Consider the following 23,774-nt stretch of genomic DNA (forward strand, 5'->3'; position numbering starts at 1 on the left):
CGGGCGACGAGCCGACGATCATATGGCATCCCGTGTCCCCTGGACCTGGAATGATGAATGGATTAATGATTCACCGCGACCGCGGTCCAGGCACCGCAAGTCCGCGTGGGCAAGGCAGCAGAGACCTCTCGCTTAGCTTGCTGGCCCCGGCCGTGCGTGGTCGAGGACAACCAGTGACCAGTCCACCACGGTCCACGGCTCGCACCACTGATCGACCGCGGCAGGCGGCCGGCCTCCGCGCGCGAACAGGCATGCACCACCTCGGTCGTCGCCGCCTGGTCTCGTGCTCCGATCCCAAGGCTGAAGGCCCCCGACCCTTTGTTCGAGCATGGCAAGGCATGCGACGCAAACAGGCAGGGGCGGCTAGCAGAGCCCACCGAGCCGGTGCCGCGGTGCCGGCAGTTTATCTGTTCTCTTTGCATGCACACAGACTCGCAGAGGGAAACGGGGCAGAGGACTGGAGCGATTTGTCAGCGGCGGTGACAGTGGCCTGTAGCCTGTAGGTAGTGGACTCGGCAGAGCGGACCGCCGCTGCTGCCGGCGAGTGGTGGTGTCGCTTGCGCGCGCGCTGGCTTTTCCTCGCCCCAGTCCAAACCGCCACCTCTTCGCTGTCGTCGTGAGTCCTGACGTTCCTGGTTTTTGTCCACGGGATGACGGGGATGCAGCCGTGTAGGGTGTAGCTGTAGGCCGGGTGGGATCTCGCATCTCGGCGTCTAGCAGCGTAGCTCAAAATCGAGCTGCTTTTGCCGCCTCTATCTTTTAGTCAGATCAGATCGTGTGTCGCTGCCATGCATGGACATGGACATGGGGGCATCGATCGGCAGGGGCCAGGGCAATGTGCAACTCACGAGTCGACCACATGACGCGTGACTCACATCTGCAGTACATCTCTCCGGGTGGGCATGTGATGCCCTGCGCTTTTGGAAGTACAGGGGCAGGGCCAAGGAATTGCTGATCGCGCTTTTGAAACAGAAAGCATTTTGGCGATGCCCACATGGATCGTGCTCCGAAATGATTGCGTCAAAGCAGGCTCTTTTGGGACGGCCTAATAATCAGGTCAACTGAATGGTAGGAGAACTGGCACGTCATGGTGCCGGGTGTGGTTTGTCACGTCAACAGACTGTCAGCACAGATAATGCAGCACTTTCAGTTCCTCGATTGGTGGGCTACTGATCTTGGTCGGGCTCCCGCCCTCCGATACTGTTACTCGTGCGACAAAGAAAATCATTCTACTCGTGGGCCAAAAAAGAAAGTCATTCTAGTATTATATTAAGTCCGATCAACTAAAATTAAACTAAATTCACGTAAAAAAGTATCAATATTAATTATGGTACCAAATCGATATCATTACATTCACCATAAATGTTAATATTTTCTATATCAATTTGATCAAACTTTTAAGAGGAATTTCCCTATATGCTATTGGAAATTTAACTCATCCTTTTAATTCCATTAAAATTTAGTCCATCCCTTCAGTGCCATTGAAAATTTAACTCCATTCCTTATGTGCCATTGCTGTCAAATAGCTGTTAAGTGAAGATAGAAAACACAATATTACCCCTAAACAAGAAGAGATGAATGCTCTCTCCTGCCGTTGCAACCCAGAACAATACTTTGTGAGCACAGAACAAGCAACGCACTTCAATGCATATGCAGATATGCATAGACCATACATGTTCTTGCTTCACTAATATCTGACCAAATCATTACATTTGCTGATATGCATAGACCATACACTTTCGAGCGACGATGTCAGCCTGCTGCCCATCTCCTCAATCCATCTGTCGCCTTGCTTGCCTCCTCCTGTGTTGCCCCCTCCAGCGACGAAGACGGGACTCTAGCAGACGGACAGCGCTAGCAGACGCGACCCCCTCGTGGCACTGGTGGACGGACGGGAGAGGGGCGCGCCGACCCCTTCCTGACGCGGGCGCGCCGACCAGGGAGTCGAGCGACGCTCGCGGGCGCGCGATGCGTCCTGCGCGCGCGACCCAGCAGGGCGCCGACCCGCGGGGGACGTGTGATGCGAGCGGAGGGACCGCGATGCGGTCATGCTGCCCGCGCGCCTCCAGGAGCTCGATGCGGATGCGGAATCGGTCCTGGGATTTCCAGGGAGAACGAAGAGGGGCGTCGTTTCTGGATGAGGCGTCCCGCGGGGGTAAGAGCAGGCAAAATTATGCATCGGCCTCTTTAAAATTTTCTTTCCCAAATATTATCATCCTACAACAAATTTTCAAAAATTAACTTTCCTAATATTTCAAAACAGCCACATCATCACAAGTGGACCCACTCTAGCTGGGCTGCCCTCACCTCCCCCTCACAATCTCTCCCTCCCCTCACGACCTCCTAGAACAGAGCTCCTCGGCCATGTTGTCGCCGTCCACCGACTGTCGAAGCCGAGCCCACACTTCCCTTCTCCTCTCCCTCCTTTTTAACCCTGTCGGCATGCTCCCCCTCCAAATCCAACACAATGTGTTACTACTCCTCAATTTAATTGAGCCAGCTTGCATCATTATCTCCTCCGTGGGCACCAAGACCTATGCACAGAACTCAAGCACCAACAGTAGTTGCCGCCATCTACGAGCACTCCTCGTCAGCCGCCTCACACCCACGGCACAGGCACAGGTGCCAGCACTGCAGCAGCAGCACACACCCCTCCTCCTGCGCTACACGCCTGAGCCCCCACCTGTCGTCGGCGCCCACTTGCTGGAGCCGCTCACCAAGCTCCGCGCCATGTGCTAGGATGCGCTCCAGGTCCACCTGCACCGCGCGCTCCACAGCCTGACACCATGGTCACACGATCCAGCGCCACGCCTCCTCCAACCCCTACTATAGCGGTGCAGCCTCTCATTAGCCATCCATCTTGCCGGAATCGTGGGCGGCGAAGGCACGGCAGAAGGCAGCGGCAGAGGAATTGTGTGATGGGGCTCCCGACGTCGCTCCCCGTCTGTCGGACCACCACCGCCACCGCCACGAGAAGGTGGCCCACCAGATGCGTGGCATAGGGGAGGCTGACATAGTGTCGCACCGCCACCGCCACGAGAAGGTGGCCCACAAGATGCGTGGCATAGGGGAGGCTGACATAGTGGTGACGACGACGTGCCTCGGCGTGGCGAACCTCGCGGGGGAGGGCATCCATCACAGCGTGGGCTCGACCTCGGCACACGCCGTGGCGGTGGCAACGGAAATGCAGGACACCCCTGAGAGACCGCCGCGGAGGCCGACGCCACGGCGGTCACCACGTTGACGACGACGATGGCAATGGTGGCAGCATCCGCGGGAGGTCGGCGGGCCACCGAGACGTGATCCGCGGGAGGTGCGGCTGGACCACGTCGTCGACGCGAGCCGAGCGGGCTCCTCCCGGCGCACGCCCTGGCCTGGAGCACGGCGAGGGAGGCCAGCGCGTCTTGAAAGCTGCTGTGCGCGTCAGCATGGCGGAGGAAAAACAAATCGGCGCAAAGGAATCTGCGCGCGAGAAAGGAGAATGGGGGGTGATTGGGGGAGGAGTGTCGACGCGGAAATATGCAGGGCAATGGAGGAGTTTTTAGTGTCGCTATATTTTTTGGAAGAATAGGGATCTATTGGAGCTTGATTTCTTGTGTTTTTTTCCCTAAACAAGATTTAGGAGTAATATAAGGGAGATTTTGAAGTTGCTCTAAGATTGGCAATAGAATACAAGATGGATGGCATTTTGATAGTGTGAACATGTGGCTTGATGGAAAAACACCTGCAGTGACATCTAGGGATGGAGTTAAATTTTCAATGGCATTGAAGGGATGGTCTAAATTTCGATGGTGTAGAATGGATGAGTTAAATTTCCAATGGCATAGAATTTTCTCAACTTTAAATGGTTAGACTTAGAAAGGAACTAAAATAACTTTAGTTTAGAGCACATATTCTTCCAGCATCGTGCACTGTAAAGCTTTGGATTTAGACCATGTTTGAATCCATTAGCTCTAAGTTAGCTGATATAAATTAGCTGATGCACAGTTTACATCTGAGCGCAACTAATAGTTAGTGTAAGGCATGTTAATGGGACCGTTTTACGCATCGTAATTTAGTAGCTGGAGTCCAAAAATTGCAACCGGGCTCGGCCCAACAGCCCCGTCAAGCTAAAAGCCATGAGATTTGCCAATTGGGCTTATTCATTGCTGAATCAGCAGAAGGGTACTAAAGGCCCATAGTACCCACCCAAACAAGTTGGCCATTTGACGGCACATCTCTGTTAAAACTGGAAGAGACAAAATTGTAAACTGAACTGACACTATCCTTTCTACGCTTCAGCGTGGAATAAACAAATTGTCAATTCCAGTTAGACACAAAGTTAGCAGGCGATTGGCCTTGTGAGCTGTTCGCAACTACGATCACGAAATCCCCCGTAGCATACGAACTGATATCCCCATTTTTGAGGTCTCCAGCGGCGGTCTGCAGCTCTGCACGCGCCAGCCAAACCCATTTTCCCCGCGAGGCCGCGACTGCCCTTCCCCGGCTTTCTTCCCCGGGAAGGCTCGCTGGTCTCCGCATTCCACCCATGACATGGGATTTTAGTCTAGATAGTGGGAAATGCAATCACGATGTGCGCCCTCCACTTGCAGCCTCTGGAGCTACCACGATGACCGATCGACCGTCTTCTTCTTCTTCTTCTTTTTTGAAAAGTGAATTTGACCGTCTTCCACCAAATACTCTAAGTGCAGTGTTGACGCGCTTCATCAGCTTGGATGTCAAGAAATTGTGTGGGAAGACCGCGACCCCAGGGTCCACGGGGCAGAATCTTCCCCTGCACAATTCAGGTGCTTCGAACTCCAGGGATATAAAGGCCCGAAGCGCCTAGATCGTCACCATTCACCATCCTCCACCCAATCCAAGACCCAGCTGCAAACTTGCGATCCTCCCATTCCCATCTGGCCCCCTCCAAGAACCACGATCGCATTAAAAAAAAATGCTGAACTCGACTGTGGAGCTGATCGCCCTCTGGGCGTCGTCCAGCCCGTCGCTCCTGGCATTCTGCTTCTCCCACCTCATCATCGCCGTCCTCCTCCTCGGCGGCCGCGGCTGCGCGTCAGGACTGGATGCTGACGGCCGTGGAGACTGGAATTCGGAAGCTGCCCGGGCTGAACCCCTGCATGGTGTCCAAGTACAAGGGGGTAGAAAGAGCGATGGAGGACAAGAGGATGCAGCCGCCGCCATGGACGTGGCCAACAGCCGCGGCCGCGCCGGCGAGGTCGACGCGGCTGCTGTCCAGTTGGGGGCTATCGAAAAGAAGAGCGGAGCTGAGGGGGAGTCCATCGTCGCTGCTGGCGCGTCGCAGGAGAGACGCGCCGGCGATGCGGAGGAGGATGAGCTCATGGAGCGGGCCGAGGAGTTCATCCAGAGGATGAACCGAGCCTGGAGGACGGAGAACGTGAGCCTCTGCTGACGCGCTGCTGCTGTCTCTTGGCCTCTTGGGTGTTGCAGGTGCTCTGCCTGTGCGTTCTGATTCAAAACGGGGAGGAAAGGCAGAGGAAATTATCGAACTTTTGACTTGCCCTGCTATCTGCGGACGAATTTTGATGTCACTAATTTCGGGAACCTTTTCTCTAACCTACGGAGTATAACATAAGATGGAGTTTGAAAATTGGCTCGTGTAGTAAACTGTAAACAAGCAGTGTGACAGGTTTTGCTGTTTTATACGTCACTGTTTCGACGTGTGTGATGGTAGCATTACAATCCCTCCTCAATCAGTCGCGGTCAGGAGTAAGCTCACGCAGCTAGCAACAATCCAAAGACAGCGATGAAACGAATCGCCCAGTGAACTCCGACCAGAGAATAAACTCTCAGAAAACATCCCAACAACAAGAAGAAAAACATGACGTGGCTAATGAACTTACCACACCGTCACACGTACATAGGGTCTTCGCAACAGCACGTCGCCTAGCAATCTACACGTGCTACGGCGCTTACCATGGAGGCATGGAGCTCCTTCTTGCCTACGCAACATGCGCCATCCTCGTCGTCTCCTCCCTGCGCCTCTTCGCCGGCGCCTGCAGCAACCTGCCCCCACCTCCTGGACCTCGACGCCCACCCGTACCGCTCCCTCGCGCGCCACAATTCGCCCATGGCGCTCCGCCTGGGCACGGTCACCACGCTCGTCACCTCCTTCGCGGACGCCGCCTGCTACGTTCTGCAGCTCCACGACGCCGCCCTCTCGGTGCGCTCCGTCCTGGACGCCGCCCGCGCGCGCGTGCACGGCGATCACTCCGTGGGCTGGCTCGCCCTGCGCAAGGTGTGCTCCGCGGAGCTCTTGGCGTCGCGCCGCCTCGATCGCCGCGACAAGGTGCGGCAGCTCGGGTCCCACGTGGCCCGCAGCCCGCTTGGCGCGCGAGGACACAGACGTCGCCTTCGGCCACGCGGCCTTCACGACCGTGCTGAACCTGCTCTCCTGCGCCATCTTCTCTTCCGACCATGATCAGGGTAGCCGCCTTCCCCCGTCCCCCAATGCCGGCCGACTTCTCCTGGCCTGGCAGCCGCACAGGAGATCGGACAGCCACGCCGCCCCGGAGGGCCTCAACCGCGGGCGGCTGCATCCCCCAGTTCACGCAGCGTCCAGCTGAGATGCGGCGGCGCCCTGGCTCCGGCCAGCGGTGGCTTGAAGCGTGCTGCGTGCACGGCGACGACCAGGGTGAATACCGTCCGGGGTGGACGGTAAATGAAATACCGTCCCCTTGGGTCGTACTCGTCTGTTGGATCCTGCATGTGCGGTCACGATTCACCCGGCCCAGACTTCCGCCTCCACCTCTCAAGACTCAGAGCGCCCTCCACAGCCGCGACCGCCATCGCCGAGGATATCGGCGCTGCCGCCGGGAAGCCTCCGAGCACAGTAAAAATCAGGATTCCCTGACATCCAAATCGCCACCAAAGAAATCTGCAAAACTTGAGCATTCCGATCGAGCAGATCGATCGCGGTCGCACACTCGCACGTAACCGCGCCATCTTCTCCGCCGACCGCGGCGCGTCGGGGCGTTCAAGGGCGTGATCGAGGAGTTCACGGTGGCCGTCGGCTTTCCGAACGTGTCCGCCTTCTTCCCCATGCTAGCGCCGCTGGACCCGCTGCGCCTGAGGGCGCGCCTCGGTAGGTTGTTCGACAGGTTGTGCGCCATTTTCGGTGAGCAGATCGAGCGGCGCATGCAGGAGCGCGCCGCCCGGGAGCCTCCCAAGAACGACTTCCTGGACTTGCTGCTTGACTACCGCGGCGCGGAGGATGGCCAGGGCTTCGGTCGGCAAACGCTGCTCTCATTGCTTACGGTGTAGTGTTTTTACAGTGCTGCATCTTTGGATACTGATGGAGCTCGCCGCGTCAGAACTGGATACTGACGGCCGTGGAGAGTCGACTTTGGAAGTTGCCCAGACTGAACCCCTGCATGGCGTCGAAGTACACAGTGGGGGAAACAGCAATGGAAGACAAGAGTATGCAGCCTCCGCCATGGACATCGCCAGCCGCGCCCGCGCCGGCGAAGGCGTCGCCGAAGCGGGCGAGGTTGACGCGGCTGGTGTTCAGTTGGAGTTGTAGGCTAGCGAAAAGAACAGCGGAGCTGAGGGAGAGTCCGATGCCACTCACGCGTCGCAAGAGAAACGCGCCGGCGATGCGGAGGAGGATGAGCTGGTGGTGCGGGCCGAGGAGTTCATCCAGAGGATGAACCGAGCGTCCGAGCCTGGAGGATAGAGAGCGTGCGCCTCTGTTGACGCGCTGCTGTTGTCTTGGCCTCTTGGTTGGGTGTTGCCGTGTTGCAACTCGCAAGTGCTCTGCCTGTGCGTCCAAATTCAGAACAGGGAGGAAAGTCAGAGGAAACTATCCATTTTTTGACTTCCCTGCTGTCTGCTGACGAATTTTGGTGACTCATTTTGGGAACTTTTTTTTTTCTGGCGCATAACATAAGGTGGAGATTTAAATTTGGCTCGTGTATTAAAACAAGTAGTGACAGGTTCTGCTGTTAATGTGATAGGTCATGGCCGGATTACACCCACAAACCTACTGTTTCGACGAGGTTCCAGGACCTTCGCGACGAAGAGGGCGAGAATTTCTGGGTAGATTTTGAGATTGTTGGGTTCCGCCGTTCCGGCTTTATTCGGCTCAAAAGAATTATGTGTGGCTGCCGTATCTGCTAGCCCCCTTCGTCTTCATTTATGTGTGATTGTAACATTGCATTCCTACTCAATCAACTGCGGTCAGGAGTAAGCTCATGAAGCTAGCAACAGTTCAAAGATGGCTACGAAAGGAATCACCCAACGAACTCCAACGAGAAAAACTCTCAGAAAACATCCCAACAAGAAGAAGGATACCACACCGGCACACCGTCACACGTACATAGGGCCTTTGCACCACCACGTCGTCCTGCGCCGCTGAGAACGCCATGGAGCTCCTTCTTGTCTACGCAACATGCGCCATCTTCGTCGTCTCCTGCCTGTACCTCCTGCATCTCTTCGCCGCCGTCGATCGCAACCTGCCCTCGGGACCTCGCCCGCTGCCGCTCGTCGGCAACCTCCTGGACCTCGGCGCCCACCCGCACCGCTCCTTCGCTCGCCTCGCGGCGCGCCACGGCCCGCTAATGGCGCTCCGCCTCGGCGCGGTCACCACGGTCGTCGCCTCCTCTGCGGATGCCGCCCGCGACGTGCTCCAGCGCCATGACGCCGCCCTCTTGGCGCGCTCCGTCCCGGACGCCGCGCGGGCGCGCGCGCATGATGAGCACTCCGTGGGCTGGCTTCCGCCCGGGAGCCCCCGGTGGCGCGCTCTGCGCAAGGTGTGCTCCGCGGAGCTCTTCGCGCCGCGCCGCGTCGACGCACATCGGTCGCTTCGATGCGACAAGGTGCGGCGGCTCGCGTCCCACGTGGCCCGCCTGGCTCGCAAGGGCGTGGCCGTCGACGTCGGCCGCGCGGCCTTCACGAACGTGCTGAATCTGCTCTCCTGCGCCATTTTCTCCACGGACCTCGCGGACCTCGACGACCGCGGTGCGTCGGGAGCGTTGAAAGGTGTGATCGAGGAGTTCACGGCGGCTGTCGGCGTGCCGAACGTCTCGGACTTCTTCCCTGTGCTCGCGCCGCTTGACCCGCAGCGGTTGAGGACGCGCGTCGGGAGGGTGTTCGACAGGTTGCACGCCATCTTAGACGAGCAGATCGAGCGGCGCATGCAGGAGCGCGCCGCCGGGGAGCCCCCCAAGAACGACTTCCTGGACTTGCTGCTTGACTACCGCGGTGCGGAGGATGGCCAGGGCTTCGGTCGGCAAACGCTCCTCTCATTGCTTACGGTATGGTGTTTTTACGGTGCATCTTCGCAATTTTGCGTGATATTTCTTCAGGAAAAACCCGTTCCACACATTTTTCCATATTTTACTGCCACAATATATTGAAACTACATTTCTCACCTGATTCTTGGGATATTTCTTCAGGATTTGTTCAGCGCCGGCAGTGACACAAGCGCAGCAACGGTAGAGTGGGCGATGGCCGAGCTGCTGCAGAACCCCTCGTCAATGGCGAAGGCTCAGCATGAGCTCGCGCAAGTGATCGGCTCCAAGCAAGAGATCGAGGAAAACGACATCGGGCAGCTCAAGTACCTCCAGGCCATCGTGAAGGAGACATTCCGCCTCCACCCTCCGGTGCCGCTCCTGCTTCCCCACCAGGCCGAGACGGCGACGGAAATCAGAGGCTACACGGTGCCCAGGGGCGCACGCGTCCTGGTGAACGTGTGGGCGATCGGGCAGGACCCTGAGCTGTGGTCCGAGCCGGAGAAGTTCATGCCGGAGAGGTTCTTGGAGAAGGAGATGGACTTCCGCGGCAAGGACTTCGAGCTGCTGCCGTTTGGGTCCGGACGGAGGATCTGCCCCGGGATGCCACTGGCTGATCGTATGGTGCATCTGATGCTCGCGACCTTGCTGCACCGGTTCGAGTGGAGGCTTCCCGCGGATGCTGGGAAGAACAGGGTGGACATGTCGGAGAATTTTGGGATGATCCTGGGGTTGGCTACGCCACTCCAGGCTATAGCTAAGCCAATTTGAGTCTTACCAATATGCTAGCATTGCAAAAAAAAAATCTTCGTGGGGTGGCAGTTCTTATTTGGGCTCTATTTGGTGTATGAGAAAAAACGTTTCAATTCGTTTATATAGCTCGTCTTCGGGGGAGTATATTGGCTGCGATTTTGATCCCTGTTACAGCATGAGGACACAAGGGAGACCATCTGTTCGGCAAGCAAAGCACTGGAGATCGTCGCTTTGGATATATTCGCCAAGAATGGATGGAGAAACAATAATAGACTATGCTTTTGAATTATTCATGCTCTATGTGTACTCATTTCCTTATTTTTTGTGTTTAGCTTCTAAGCTGAGAATGATGTAATAACTTGTCTATGTGCGGTCGCAAAGGTCGGAACTATTTCCTTTTATCTTAAAAAATTAAGTCTTACCACGCACGCATCATGTACAGTATGGATTACTAAATGTTTGACTTGGCTGTGAAGCACTTCCTACATGCTATTTTAGAAGGTGTAGTTTCATCATAGAAGCTCACACGGTGACCTCGAATTAGTCCCATGGTATAAAAGTTATGTGTCACAACACTAATTTAAAAGTACTTGCTAATGATTCTGATTTTTTAAATAAATATTATAGAGAGAATTATGCTCAAACTCAAACATCATTTTTTGTGCAATCAAACTACCTCCGATAAAAATGAATGGAGAGGGTAGAGGTATGCAACTGCGTTGATTTGTGATGGTGAAGCCGTGAAGGTGATGGCTTGCACTGTAGTTGCAGGCTTGCAGCCTTGCTTGTTTCCTAGTGCGACGCACCATCTAAGAAAAGCTACCGCACCATCAAAGAAAAGCTATTGTTGCGTCACAGTAATTCGACTTGCTCAACGTATAGAACAGCAACTGCAATAAATTACTTAGCAATGTTGGAACATCCAATGAAAATCACTGCAATATATATCTAGGAAGATCCATAGTAACAAATCAACTAACCAATTGCAGGATTTTTTTGGAAAATGTAAAACTACATGTATACATGACCACATGACTTATCTCAACAGTTAATTTCTCTCCATCCAACTGTTGATCCACTACCTACCCTATTTACTTCTCACCTACCCATGATCCATCTCACCATTAATTCAAAAATGAATGGCTTAGCTCATGTGATCACACGTACATGTGAAAAATTCATGTTCGGATTGTTACAAGCTCCGAGAGGGAGGGAGTGCCTGGCCTAGAGACATCATCGGTTGACAGTACTCTCACAGGGAAAAAGGACAAGCATGTGGCTGCTCCATGGAGCTTTGCAATGGGGGGAAAATGGCAGGACACTGATGTTTTGGAGCTTGGAGAGGAAGAGAGGTAGTCGAACGATCGATCGCGTACTGATTGGCAAGCCCCATTGTCGGTGTGAAACCTTGCACCTACAATGTGTGCCATTAACATTTAACAGAATGGGCATGTAGCAGAGTAGAAAAACACATGAAGGTTGGAGAAAGAGATCGGGCAGAGGAAAAGAACACCCATTGCATAGAGTTCACAATACTCCTCTTTTATTACTATACATGTAGTTATTAATGTCAACAGCTTATATAGTACAACAACATGTCTTCAGATGGACACTGATTGCCTCTAGAAATACTTTCTAAGCCAATCGCCTATGGATAGTGGTATTTCTAGAAGCGGTTCACATAAGCAACTGTTGTCTCTAAAAAAATCTCCTCAACCCGAGCTTCACAACGGCACTTGCCCATTCCGATCCATGAAAAGGTGGATGGAGATGAGTTTAACTACGAACTCAAGGATGCTAGAAAGGATCTCTTTCCGGGCAAACACTCTCCTCGAGAGGCACTCTTCCTTCCCTGCTGGGATAGAGGCAAAGTACAAGTAATCGAAGAAACCACTTCAAAAAATATAAATAAATCTGATTTAAGAAAAATCACAACTTTTCATATGAAGTTGAAAGGAGACAAACTATATATTAAAATTGTATAGCTGGATGAGATCTAAGACTTTGTAATTGATAAAAGTTTTCGTTTGAGATGATTTATACGCCCAAATATTTAAGACCATTTCTCATGATTTTTTTTAAATTCAAACAAACTCCGATGGAAACGTCATCAATATCAAAGTTATACTGCTCAACAACCTTTTTCATTAAAGATCGTTTAGAGTTCTAGATATGTAATATAAGATGTGAAGAGATAAAGCTCAGAGAACATATAGTCGAAATGTATAGTTGAGATGTGCTTTGTAGGTGAAATTGTAAGAAAGGCTACATGTGAAGAGAGGGAGAGAGGGCCTCGATTCAAATCTTATAAAGGTATTAGGCCACCCTCCACAGCACCGCTGATATGAAAAAAATATTTTACACTCTCCGACCAGGCCACCATCAACACTACTAGTGGTGTGAAAAATTATTTTGGACTCTATTCTACCACACCAAGCTAAACCCACCATCTTTGCTCTTCTTTCAGCTACTTGCCTGTTTGGAACCACGTCAAATCGTGGAAGCTGGTTTTTAAGTTTGCGAGGTTGTAAATGCTAGATAAAAGCTATCCTGTTTGACCCCATAGCTTTTAACAGACAAAAGCTGGTAAAAGTTTAGACAAAACTAGCTTAGAGTAGGTCGGAAAAACTGAATCGTAAAAGCTTTCCTGTTAAATCTCAAGCTGAAACGTGGATGCTAGATTGTGGAAATTGGTGGGATCCGAAAGGGCTAGGCGGAGCGCGCGCTCTCTTCTCTCCTCGGCGTCGGAAGAGAGCCGAGTCAACTGGCGACTTCGCCCGCGTGGCCGCGTTGAGGCCTGGAGGGTGCCCTGGCCACGTGCTGGCACGCTCCTTTCCGGTTCATTCACGCTTAGCTAATTTTAGTAAAGTTTTATTAAAAGTTTTATGATCATTAAATACATGCCACATTAGTAATTTTACGAATTTAGCAATATTTTTATGAGGAGAGAGGAGAATGAGTTCCATCGTATATAAGAGGAGTTTCATCCCCATGATATTCAACTGGCACAGTTACCTAATTTCCAATTTTAGTAATAGTGCAATAAAACTGTGCACTGAGACTAGGGGGTGTTTGTTTAATAAAATTGTGCAATAAAACTTTAGCCCCTATCACATTGGATGTTTGGTACTAATTAGAAGTATTAAATATAGGCTAATTACAAAACTAATTGCACAGATGGAGGTTAATTCGTGAGACGAATCTATTAAGCCTAATTAATCCATGATTTGACAATGTGATGCTACAATAACCATTTACTAATGATGGATTAATTAGATTTAATAGATTCATTTCGCAAATTAGTTCAGGTCTACAATTAGTTTTATAATTAGCTCATGTTTAATCGGATGACAATGGCTAAACATCAAACACGCCCTAACCTTACAGCTCATGGCATCTCCATGTCGACATCATAACGCTACACTTTGACACAGGTTCCATTATAGTAATCGGAGTTCACGTCGCACCATTTTAAAAATACAAGACTGCAATTAAGATAGTAAGTCTAGGCCGTACACACATCTCGGGAGCTGAAAAGAAGACAATTCGTACGAACGTAGGCCAATTCTCGCTATAGTCATCCAGGTCTGTACTATGGGATACTCTGGAGTCTGGACGAATAACCCAAAATCCTGGAGTACAGTGTGTACTTAAAAGTTTCAAAACTTTTATACACTTATTATAGAATTAGCAAGGTTGCTAAAAACAACTAAACTTCTCCGTCCAAATGTAATACTATGATGACTATGTGTCACTCATCAGTCACTCTTCAGTTAATGATCTGCTAGTTTATTATATGCGAGTCTTAAACACTACCAGTTCTTCGTTCACTAGCACAAGATAAAATAAACTAGAAAAAACAGGAACAGCCTCAAGAGTGCTAAGACTTAAATTTGATGAGGAGTAGAGAAGTACATGTACTTGAAAATACTTCGGATTTGGAACATAAAAAATCATACATTTGTTTCATAAAGCAACGGCATAACTTTATTTAATTTTGCATGTTTCCTCCGTTCCAAATTATAAGGTATTCTAATTTTTTTGAGAGTCAAAGAAAGATAATGTTTTGACTCTCCAAAAAAGTTAGAATGACTTATAATTTGAAACGGAGGAAGTATATGTTAACCAAATAGTGATCAAATCCATGCTTTGAAGACAATGTTGTTGTCCTAAAATCTCAAGCATTTGTGATTAAGGCAATAGGTATCTATATCCTGCATCACATAATGAATTGTTTTTTTGGTAGGGGGAGTAAGTTAAATCTGTTACACTTCCTTTGTTCCTGGAAATTAAGAGTTGTCGACCTGTGCGGCATTTCGAGAGGATGCTTTCACTACCTCGACCCGAACAAGATGTGAAAATAGTCATGAAACCCTTGAAATATTGAAAATATACTCAAAGTTCTTCTAGTCGTTTGGAATGCAAATACAAAATTATGTTGAGAAAAAGGAAACACACATACAGATTTTATTTCCTGGGTTTATTACTCCTCAAGACAGCACTGCATAATAATGGCCTCGACGATTTTTCTCATATTGTAGCAAAGAAGCACTCTCTAAGGGTAGTGTATGTTAACACTTATGAAGCCACGGATAATAATGGATGAGACATCATATGTTATTTTGGGATTCATCACCCATTTTTTCACTCCCATATGGCCAATAATGGTTCTACATGTTATTGAATGCTTGAGCGAAAAATCCCGTAGTGCCAGAAAAAGGGAGCAGCAAATATTAAAGGATTCTACGGCAAAGGCAGCTTATACCTATCTAGTCGTGGATACTGTCTCCTCATATACTAGAAGAGGCTAATGTTGATCACCAATATAAAGGGTAACGGATGAGATCATTATACAGATACGCACAATATGGTATAAGTTGGGAGACATATATACTATGTATATGTTTATCTCTGTTTTTCTTTAATTTCTTGAGTGGTTTGGTGTGTGTTGATATCTTTGTAGTTTGTTCTTCTCAAATTTTCTGGTTTGATTATATATATATTTGTGCCTAAGTTAATGTTGATCAATTGCAGTACACAATCACAGTACAATGTACGTGCAAAAGCACATATAGTAGGAGTACAGTAGTACAAGGAGCGGATGCACACATTCGTGGAATCGTAGCACAAGAAGCAAGGGCGAAAGAGTGTACTACTGATTGTTGCCATGACTTTTTTTTTTAAAGGAGCCATGAGGTATCATATAAGATATATAGTTTCCCATCTCGCCTCGTCAGTTACAGTGTTACTGGTGGCGGTACAAGCATAGCAAATGCATTCTTTCATCTGGAAATCTAACTAGCTACAAGAACGTACAATTTTCTTTTTCGCGCCTCAGGAACTCTTTAATTTCCTTGTAACACCTTCACTACTCTTAGCTTATATGTCGATTTTTTTATGCATTCATTAGAGTTGGTGTTGGTTAGTTAAAAGATTAGTTCATAACTTATGCGATACTAATGACATTCACCATCTCGCCGGCGACACCTGTGTACTATGCCATAGACTGACAGATTGGGAAGTTATCTCTTTGGAGCCAATAATATAAGCCAACACGATCATATCAAACTCTCCATCAGCATCAGGAATTGTTCGTTAATTTAGTGCTAGTAGTCATCTCTAAAAAAATGGGAATGGCGTCACCTCTTTTACCTTCTCCGGTTTCAGAATAAAGAATAATGATGCCATCCATAGACCAACCCAACGGATGGATGTCCACAAACAGCTAGCCATAGGCAGCGGTAGCAGGTAGCAAAGCAACACACACCATGGACCAGCAGGTGTTTGATGGCGACCCGTTCGTGCGCAGCATCTCGCCGCCGGAAGAGGACACCTTCTCCGGCCAGCTGCCATGGCCGGACTTTGACTTCGACGACGTCCTTTACGAGCTCTCCAAGCCGGCCGCGAACGAGACCTCCTCGGGCGGCTCCAGCTCCCAGAGGAAGCGCAACCACAACGCGTACGAGCGCGACCGCCGGAAGCATCTCAACGAGCTCTACTCCTCGCTCCACTCCCTCCTCCCTGACGCCGATCACGCAGTAAACCAACACACGTCTTCATATACATATGTGCACACACGCAAGGGCAGTCACAGATTCACAAGAAGCTTCTGTGGAATCATTCTGACAAGTGTATTTTGCTTCTCGATCGTCATGCAGAAGAAGCCCAGCATTGCCATCACGGTGGCTCGAGTCCTCAAGTACATTCCCGAGCTGCAGAAGCAGGTTGAGAATCTAGAGGTGAGGAAGAAGAAGCTGATGAATGCCAACTGCAAACAAGGAGCGCTGAACCCGAGCGGGAGCATAGCTCCCATTGTTTCTGTTAATTGCCTCAACGAGATGGAAATCATGGTTCAGATCAGCTTTTTGAGTAACTCGGCAGAAGCAACTCTTCCTTTCTCCGTGTTTATAGAAGTACTGGAAAACGAGGGCCTTCGCCTGATCAGTTCATCCACTTTCTCCCCCACTGAGAACAGAACATTTTATAGCCTCCATCTTCAGGTACATGACTACTTCCCCAGATGGTACCGTCCTAGCTAGATTGATGTTTATTCGATCATGTATAATTTTAAAGCAGTCATATTTTAAGTTCAGTACTAAAGATGGAATGCACGGAAGAGTATAAAACAACCATTGCAAAAGTTATTTTAATCTTTTTTTTTGTATTTCCAAGAGTTTCGATAATTTACCAACAACACCATTTCTAAGAAACATGTTACCGACGATTATGGTATATAATTAATATAAGACTAGAAACTATTGGCCAAAATATTCTTTTGAGGAAAGATTGTAATCTTATAGTCAACACAACATTTGTCCATGCCATACAATTAATTAAATTAAGATCATGCCATACAACTAAGAAAAAATCAATTATTTTATCTTTAAAAGGTAAGAAAACCAAAGAAAAACATTTGCATGATTCAAATATGTAAATACGCATTCACATTCTTATTATTAATTAATTATCCCTTTACTCAATTGTACAGCTTAAAATACGAGCATAATTAGTTGGGAGAGCGTTTATTTCTGCCGGAGTGCAACAGTAACACTATTTACCAAAGAAACAATTCATAATATGGTCCAATAGCTACAGATGTTCATAATATAACACTAATCGTCTTTCTGCCGCTTTTTGGTTTCAGGCTCCATGTAGCCGCCTTACATATTCCGTGGCAGGTTGTGAAATGTGCTGTTTGTTTAATGGTGTGTTGTGTATTCTCACATTACTAGAGTTACACAATCAACTCATGGTGATGTTAATTAGCCCGAAATAACTACATAGCTACATTCTGGCCTTCTATAAGACATGCTCCAAACCAGTCACACGAAGATCTTTGGATAATGTTATGGTATCCATATTAACATGATGAAAGAATCATCGGGCACATAGGAAAAACATTGCAAGCATGAAAAAAAACTCAAATTAAGCCAAAAAAATATATGCATGAAGCACATTCCACTATGATGTTTGAGGAGAGTTCCAAACATAGATTTAGATGAATTGAGCCTAATACAATTTCATGAAATAGTGTTCCAGCCTCTCTCTCGTATGAACACACACACCTCAACCCCCACAACTTTATGTATATATACATGTATTAGTTAGAAATCAAATCATAGAATAGCATAGTGGTAAAACTGCTGGGTACATATAAGCAAGATGTACTGGCGGTTGAACTTGTGGTACATATTCATGGTTATGCATCAATAAATTAGTTTTTCCAAATACAAGTCACAAAAAAATATATTATTTCTCAATAAATATATCATTTACTCCAAATTCTAAAATGGTCATAGATTTAGGATCTCAACATTTTCACTTTTCATGAGTTGGAAGACTAAATTTCAAATTTAATGACACATATTAAATAACCTGATATAACTTTATAATCCTACGGTTTGAAAATAACTTACATCCATTGATCCGTATATAAGCCCATTAAAAGAACCTCTGCCAGTGACCCCCCAGATCAATATAGCACAAATGAGCTCAAGATCAAACCAAACTTAAAGAGTGAGCTTGGAGGTATTGATCAACAAGTTAATGAAGTCTCTGCACTCACAAACACCAATAACTAAGTAGATCAACCAAGTTCACAAATACAATAATGAATGTGTTAGTGCAAGGAAACCAACGAGGAGACATAAGGATTTGTTTCATCGAAGTTCAGATTCACCAAGGCGAATCCTACATCTCCGCTAAGAAACTCTTTAGGATACGAGTCTTTTTCAACTCCTTTCCAATGAATCGAGTCTTTTTCAACCGCTTCCCCACTCCACTAGTTTCTTCCCTTGCGGAGGTGAAACAAAGCATGCACAAACTTTCCCGGGGCTCGCCACAACCATGAGAGGCCTCGGGCGACACCGCTAGCTACCTAGGAGGCAAAACCTCCAAGAGTAACAAATGCTTCACTTGGGACTTGACAAGGCAAAACAGTGCTCAAAGGTTTGAGAGCTCTCTAATGCTAAAAAATTGGATCCTCTCTACTACCCAACTCACTAGATCTCACACTTAAAAAAAAACTCACTAGATCTTACTGTGATCAGACAACCTCACAAAAATGGGTTGTGGAGAGCTATATCTTGGCTTTAGCTTAGCTTAGAAGAGGAAGGAAGCACACCAGCAACCTCAGTAACAGCAACCAACTATAGGAGTTGAGGTGGAGCATAAATACTCAACCGTACCCCACACAAAACTAGCCATTAGAAACCAAAACCTCCAATTTCCCAAGACCGAAATCGCTGGTTTTTCAAACTAGTTAGCTGTTAGAGGCACGTGGCACCCAAAATGGGACCTTAGATTTTGCCCGACCTAAAACAATTCTAAGTGTTCCTGAAGCCTAGTGTTTCTCTCATCAACTCGTATAGCATACTTGAGCATTGAGGCTTTGTCAAATGACCATGTGATGCATCCCTCTTGATAGTATGGCATAGCTACACTCAAGATAAAAAATAAATACAATTTCATCCACTTGAGTTTCATCACTTTGATTCATGCCATACTTGATCATATATCATTATGAGAACTGCATCCAACTTTGTATCTTGTTTCGAACACTTTAACCTTGAGCAAGTGACTTGGACCAACATTCAACTTACATAAGTGAAATCCATTTCTAGATGACAAGTCACCCTCTTCCTTTTAAATACATCAATGATTTGATGCTTCTAATATGAGATTCCCCATGACTTTTGACCCTTTGTTGTTGACCTCCTTTTTTGTTGCTTCACCCTAGCTAGATTCTTTGGTGTCAAGCCTCGCTTTCCCTTCATCTTGCTTAGTTCCTCGAAACAAAATCTTTAATCAACACCTCTCAACCAAAAGCCACATTGAGTCTCATACTAACTTGCATCGTAATTCTCCACTTTTGAAAGTCATTCCGTTATATTTAACACCTTCTCCAAGCATTCATATAATTTGAGGTCTTCATAGCCAATGTGGCATTCCTCAAATAATTTCTTCCAATAACACTTGCATTCTCAAATTCTTCTATTTCAATTGATCAACATTTTGCTATCTACTCACAATGATCAATCCTTTTGTTATTTTCACAATGATCAATCCTTTTGTTATTTTTTCCTTTTCAAGCAATCTTTTAACATGAGGCCACTAGATAGACATATTCCCAAGTCTCATTTTAATTTATCCAATATTGCTTGTTTTTCTTTGCCAAATATACATTGTCATTGACCGTGCTTGTTTTCTTATCACATGAGCCTATTTACTGATACTTGAAATGAAGTTGCTTGAATTGATATCTGTCGAACATATATATACCTGTTCATGAGCTTATCAAGTTCAATCGTGGTGTCATTTAACTCACTAAAACCCAATAGGGACCTAGATGCACTTTCAGTATCATTATAAATTAAAATAATTATATGTTATGAAAGTATTTTATATTAAAATTATTTTATAAACATCAATCTTAGATTGTCAATTTATATTTTTTAATAAAGTGATAGGCAAAATTTACAATGTTTGACAAAATCCCATATGGACTTATATTTGGGATCATGTAGTAGCTAATATGGTTAATAACTTCCAAGTCACTTGTACAATGATTGAGATAACTATGTATTATGCATAACTTCAAAGAAGAACATATATTATGATGCCCAATACTAATCCTAGGTTTTTTGATCATTTCTTTAATTGCATTAACGTGCCTTAGCCTCTACAATAGATGCACAAATAGCAGAGAATAGCGTAAAATAGGTCATAAGGAACAAAATCTTGAAATACATTTGTAGCATAATCTATCGGTAGACCTCCATCCATGATTGTGGAGAATGTCCATAGTTGTATGGTCTAATGTGCAGCATACAAAATGAACATGGTCTCGATCCTCCATTTTTGAAATATCCCAAAACTTTGTCAATTTGTGTAGCCCTAAACCGTAACTGCATATATGAATGCATATATGAATGTACCTTTATCTATTAAACATAATATCATTATGTGTAAGCCATATTGCTCGAGCACCTAACATGCTTAACATTATTTGAAGCACATCAACCAAACAATATATAAACAATTCTCCAGAGAAACTTAGCATGGTGATGGTAAAACAAAAGATGCTGAACTGTGCCATCAGCATTAAAAACAAAATGTCTTACTACCTCTTACCTTAGTTTAACCAAGTTAACTTTAGTGAGAACGAAACCCCTACAAATGTACTAGAGGGAGACTTTAATATTTAAAGGCAAATTTAATTTCCATAAATCATGTTTGTTTTGATTTAAATCGGTATCAAGCCTAACCTTGTGACTAGATAATAATGTAGTTCATATATTGCTACAATAATTCTCAAGTCAACCACAATCTAGGACCTGCTTAGAAAATTTTCCTTATCTGGCATGGAGTTTGATATGACTACATGAGTGATATAACAAAACTACACCTTTAAATAAAAATTTTAGAGAAACAAATTAAACTCCTCGTTCTATAAAACTTCACAACGCATAGATATGTTTAAGCATTCCCACCACATTAGATGGCTCACCTTATTAATCGAACACAAGCATATATCAGACCATTTTCATTTGCTAACACAGGAGGTAGCTCCCACATTTTATAAGAGCTAATAACATGTAAGCATGATTTCACCATGTAATCACATTGACTTCCTACTCTTACATCCAGAGAAGAAATAGAAACATGATATGCTTGTGAGCTCGTCATGTAGGCGTATCTTGTTAGGCACTTCGAAATGACAATAGTGCTTAACTATCTATATTTATAAAATATAATGAAAGATGGAAACTTTGTGTGAAATTATTTCTTAAAAATGGATTTGTGATATTTGAATAATGTGGTGTAACTTTGTGAAATTTACTCTCACAATACAATTGACTTGAGAATTTACTGTAACATGTGGATGCATTCAATTGCACATGTCTGTACTATGTGATGGTAAACCTGATAAAAAAAGGTTATCTCTTAAGTTTTCTCAATACAGCCAAAGTGGTCTCTCTAGTCATCTCCACATGATCACTTACTGAAGAAATTAAACATCCCTATGCCCCACCACGATGAAAGCCTCGTTTTCCTCTCTCCTCAACCTAAGATTTTGCTGGTGTGGGATGCGGCCTTACATGTGATTAAAGTTGCACCCAATCTCCATTTCCTTTTTAGGCTACGCAATGGTGAAACTAAGATGTAGTATACTACTATCAGTTTTCGTGGGCCTGCCATATGCATCCATTGAAGCATTGTCTAGTAAGGTCACATAGATAAGACCATCCGGATGGCCATCACCAAATTTGACCATTTTGCACAAAAATGAGGCTCCAGCAGCTTGGCCATCCGGATGGCTATCATTCTGGCCAGTCCTTTGGCCATCGCCATCCATTAGCTTGCGGGTTGATGACAGATATAGGAAGGGAGGTGAGAGGCTAACATGCGGTTCCCATCAAATAAAATATAGATTAATAGGATTTGGAGAGTGATATTTAGCTAGTCTCTGTTGGAGTGCTAAATATGGAGGATGAATCTTTTGGAGTGAATGGCCAAATGAAGATATGGAGAGTGAAATTTAGAGTATTTGCTAGAGGTGCTCTAAGACTAGAGGCGGAGTGTCATTAAGGTCAAAAGAGGCATGTGTCACATTTCCGAAGTTGCCAACGCACTGCAAGAATAACAACATTTCCCAACAGTTTCCTTTCAAGTGGGAAACGATTTGTAAGATATTTGGTTAACTAACTACTATAATTGTGATAGTGAGTTGGCACGGAATTATTTTGTTGGCAGTTTAATAAAATTATTGGGAAATATGCTACTTTGTATTAAAAAAGCTGTAGGCGACCCTAAGTTAAAATACTAAACAGCACACAAACTATAGTCTACTTGTAAAAAACTGTAGGGAAAAATCGAGGATCTTGTAGTGATATATGAATAAGAAGCCATATGAGTTTACATGTCTATATATGCAACAAATGGGAAGATAAGTTATTAATAACGACGATAACGTATTGATATACATAGAAGACAAACTTGAAGAGGGGCAGGCGTTCAATCTCCATGATTCATTAACCCATTTGTATATGTTCTTTTACAAGCATACCGTTGGTAGCAATTGCCCTTAAAAGGTAGCAATTTCTCTGGTATTTCTTTTTTGTTCTAACAGATCAAACTGCACGTATTTTTTCTATAAATCATACAGTCGGCCCTTCATTAACTTAGAACTTGCATAATGCTAGAACAGAAACAAACCGCAAAAATATGTAGTGGAAAATACCTACCAAATGAAAACACAAAACTATTCCCACAAAATTCTCACATGTAGGAGAGATTACATTATACGAGTTTGCTTGTGAGATACATAATCATACAATATTTGACAATTTTCTCTTTTTTCTCTCTCCTTTTTCTGTGAATTTTATATCTCAACAAGAAATCTTGTTATATATAGTATGTCTTTTCGTTAAGATTTCGGCAGAGCCTGTACAAATGTTGAGGTTGTCATATTTCGACCTGCTATTAAGCGGTTTTCACCGTATACTCTCCTCGACAAATTGACCCGTTTTGTTCTTCCTTCATGCTCCATTTAAATTAACCATTTTTCACTCCAGGGTAACGTCCTGTTATATGTACTGCTTTGACAGAGAAGTGAGGCAGCAATCAGCAAGGAGTGCCCCGCGTTCTGTGACGAACTGAAGAAAGCCGTCAGGAGCAAAGCGGCGCCGTTGCAGCAGCAGTACGACGAGTACTCCGATCCTGAACGCACGCTTAGCTGAGGCGTGCTGTTGATTCGCAAACATTGGACTGTGGTGTGTGCTGTGTGCTTAATAATGAGATGGACCAATTGCTATCCATCAGCGATTCATTCAGTGGCGACGTTCCGTGGCGTCTCTTACTGACACGGACGGAACCAGCATATAACTGTTGTTGTACATGTTCTCGAGTCTGCCGCCCTGTGGCTAGGGCTTCTTGCTCAAACCGAAAAACATATAAGCTGGCAGTTTTTCCTTTTCTTTCTTTTTTTAAAGAAGAGTGTGATCCGTGTGATGATGAGACGGCACTGTGCTTGATGCAAGATGCATTCAGACATATTTGTTTGAGGCGTAAACAGGCCGATATGTTTCGTTTCAGACGGCCCCAATAAATCGGCCCATAGGAGTGCTGCATTAGTTGGGCTCTAGAGCCCAGCAACTCACTCACTGCTCTGTGCTTCTCGATCCGCTCCCTCTGGCTGGGCCTCTCTCTCTGGTGGTGGTGGGCAAGGGGGCGAGGGCGGCGGAGGAAGCGGTTCCTGCCACCCGCTGG

The 23,774-nt window shown here is 46.4% G+C and overlaps 3 protein-coding genes across 4 annotated transcripts; all 3 read left to right on the forward strand.

Annotated features, from left to right (window-relative positions):
• Positions 1 to 4,293: 4,293 nt before the first annotated feature.
• LOC117836678 (uncharacterized) lies at positions 4,294 to 5,666 on the forward strand. The gene has a single exon (XM_034716146.2). It carries the CDS (start codon positions 4,937 to 4,939, stop codon positions 5,411 to 5,413), a length of 477 nt encoding a protein of 158 aa, XP_034572037.1. The 5' UTR covers positions 4,294 to 4,936; the 3' UTR covers positions 5,414 to 5,666.
• A 2,330-nt stretch (positions 5,667 to 7,996) lies between these two features.
• LOC117836677 (geraniol 8-hydroxylase) lies at positions 7,997 to 10,432 on the forward strand. The gene is made up of 2 exons (XM_034716145.2): positions 7,997 to 9,275; positions 9,417 to 10,432. Exons 1-2 carry the CDS (start codon positions 8,385 to 8,387, stop codon positions 10,020 to 10,022), a joined length of 1,497 nt encoding a protein of 498 aa, XP_034572036.1. The 5' UTR covers positions 7,997 to 8,384; the 3' UTR covers positions 10,023 to 10,432.
• Positions 10,433 to 15,707: 5,275 nt separating this feature from the next.
• LOC117837079 (protein IRON-RELATED TRANSCRIPTION FACTOR 2) lies at positions 15,708 to 23,482 on the forward strand. Of its 2 annotated transcripts, none has more exons than XM_034716648.2 (3): positions 15,708 to 16,042; positions 16,163 to 16,504; positions 23,114 to 23,482. In XM_034716648.2, exons 1-3 carry the CDS (start codon positions 15,773 to 15,775, stop codon positions 23,243 to 23,245), a joined length of 744 nt encoding a protein of 247 aa, XP_034572539.1. In that variant the 5' UTR covers positions 15,708 to 15,772; the 3' UTR covers positions 23,246 to 23,482. The 2 variants fall into 2 exon arrangements, with proteins under 2 accessions (XP_034572539.1, XP_034572540.1); XM_034716649.2 differs by having other exon boundaries at positions 23,081 to 23,218.
• Positions 23,483 to 23,774: the final 292 nt, after the last annotated feature.

This window comes from Setaria viridis, chromosome 9 (assembly GCF_005286985.2).
Source record: "Setaria viridis chromosome 9, Setaria_viridis_v4.0, whole genome shotgun sequence".
NCBI lineage: Eukaryota > Viridiplantae > Streptophyta > Magnoliopsida > Poales > Poaceae > Setaria > Setaria viridis.

What these genes read in the sequence shown, in the direction of transcription:
- LOC117836677 (XM_034716145.2), top strand. Translation starts at nt 8,385, where the DNA reads ATGGAGCTCCTTCTTGTCTACGCAACATGCGCCATCTTCGTCGTCTCC. An exon ending in CGCTCCTCTCATTGCTTACG is followed by an intron (nt 9,276 to 9,416) that starts GTATGGTGTTTT and finishes ATATTTCTTCAG; the next exon opens with GATTTGTTCAGCGCCGGCAG.
- LOC117837079 (XM_034716648.2), top strand. Translation starts at nt 15,773, where the DNA reads ATGGACCAGCAGGTGTTTGATGGCGACCCGTTCGTGCGCAGCATCTCG. An exon ending in TCCCTGACGCCGATCACGCA is followed by an intron (nt 16,043 to 16,162) that starts GTAAACCAACAC and finishes ATCGTCATGCAG; the next exon opens with AAGAAGCCCAGCATTGCCAT. An exon ending in TTTATAGCCTCCATCTTCAG is followed by an intron (nt 16,505 to 23,113) that starts GTACATGACTAC and finishes CTGCTTTGACAG; the next exon opens with AGAAGTGAGGCAGCAATCAG.
- LOC117836678 (XM_034716146.2), top strand. Translation starts at nt 4,937, where the DNA reads ATGCTGAACTCGACTGTGGAGCTGATCGCCCTCTGGGCGTCGTCCAGC.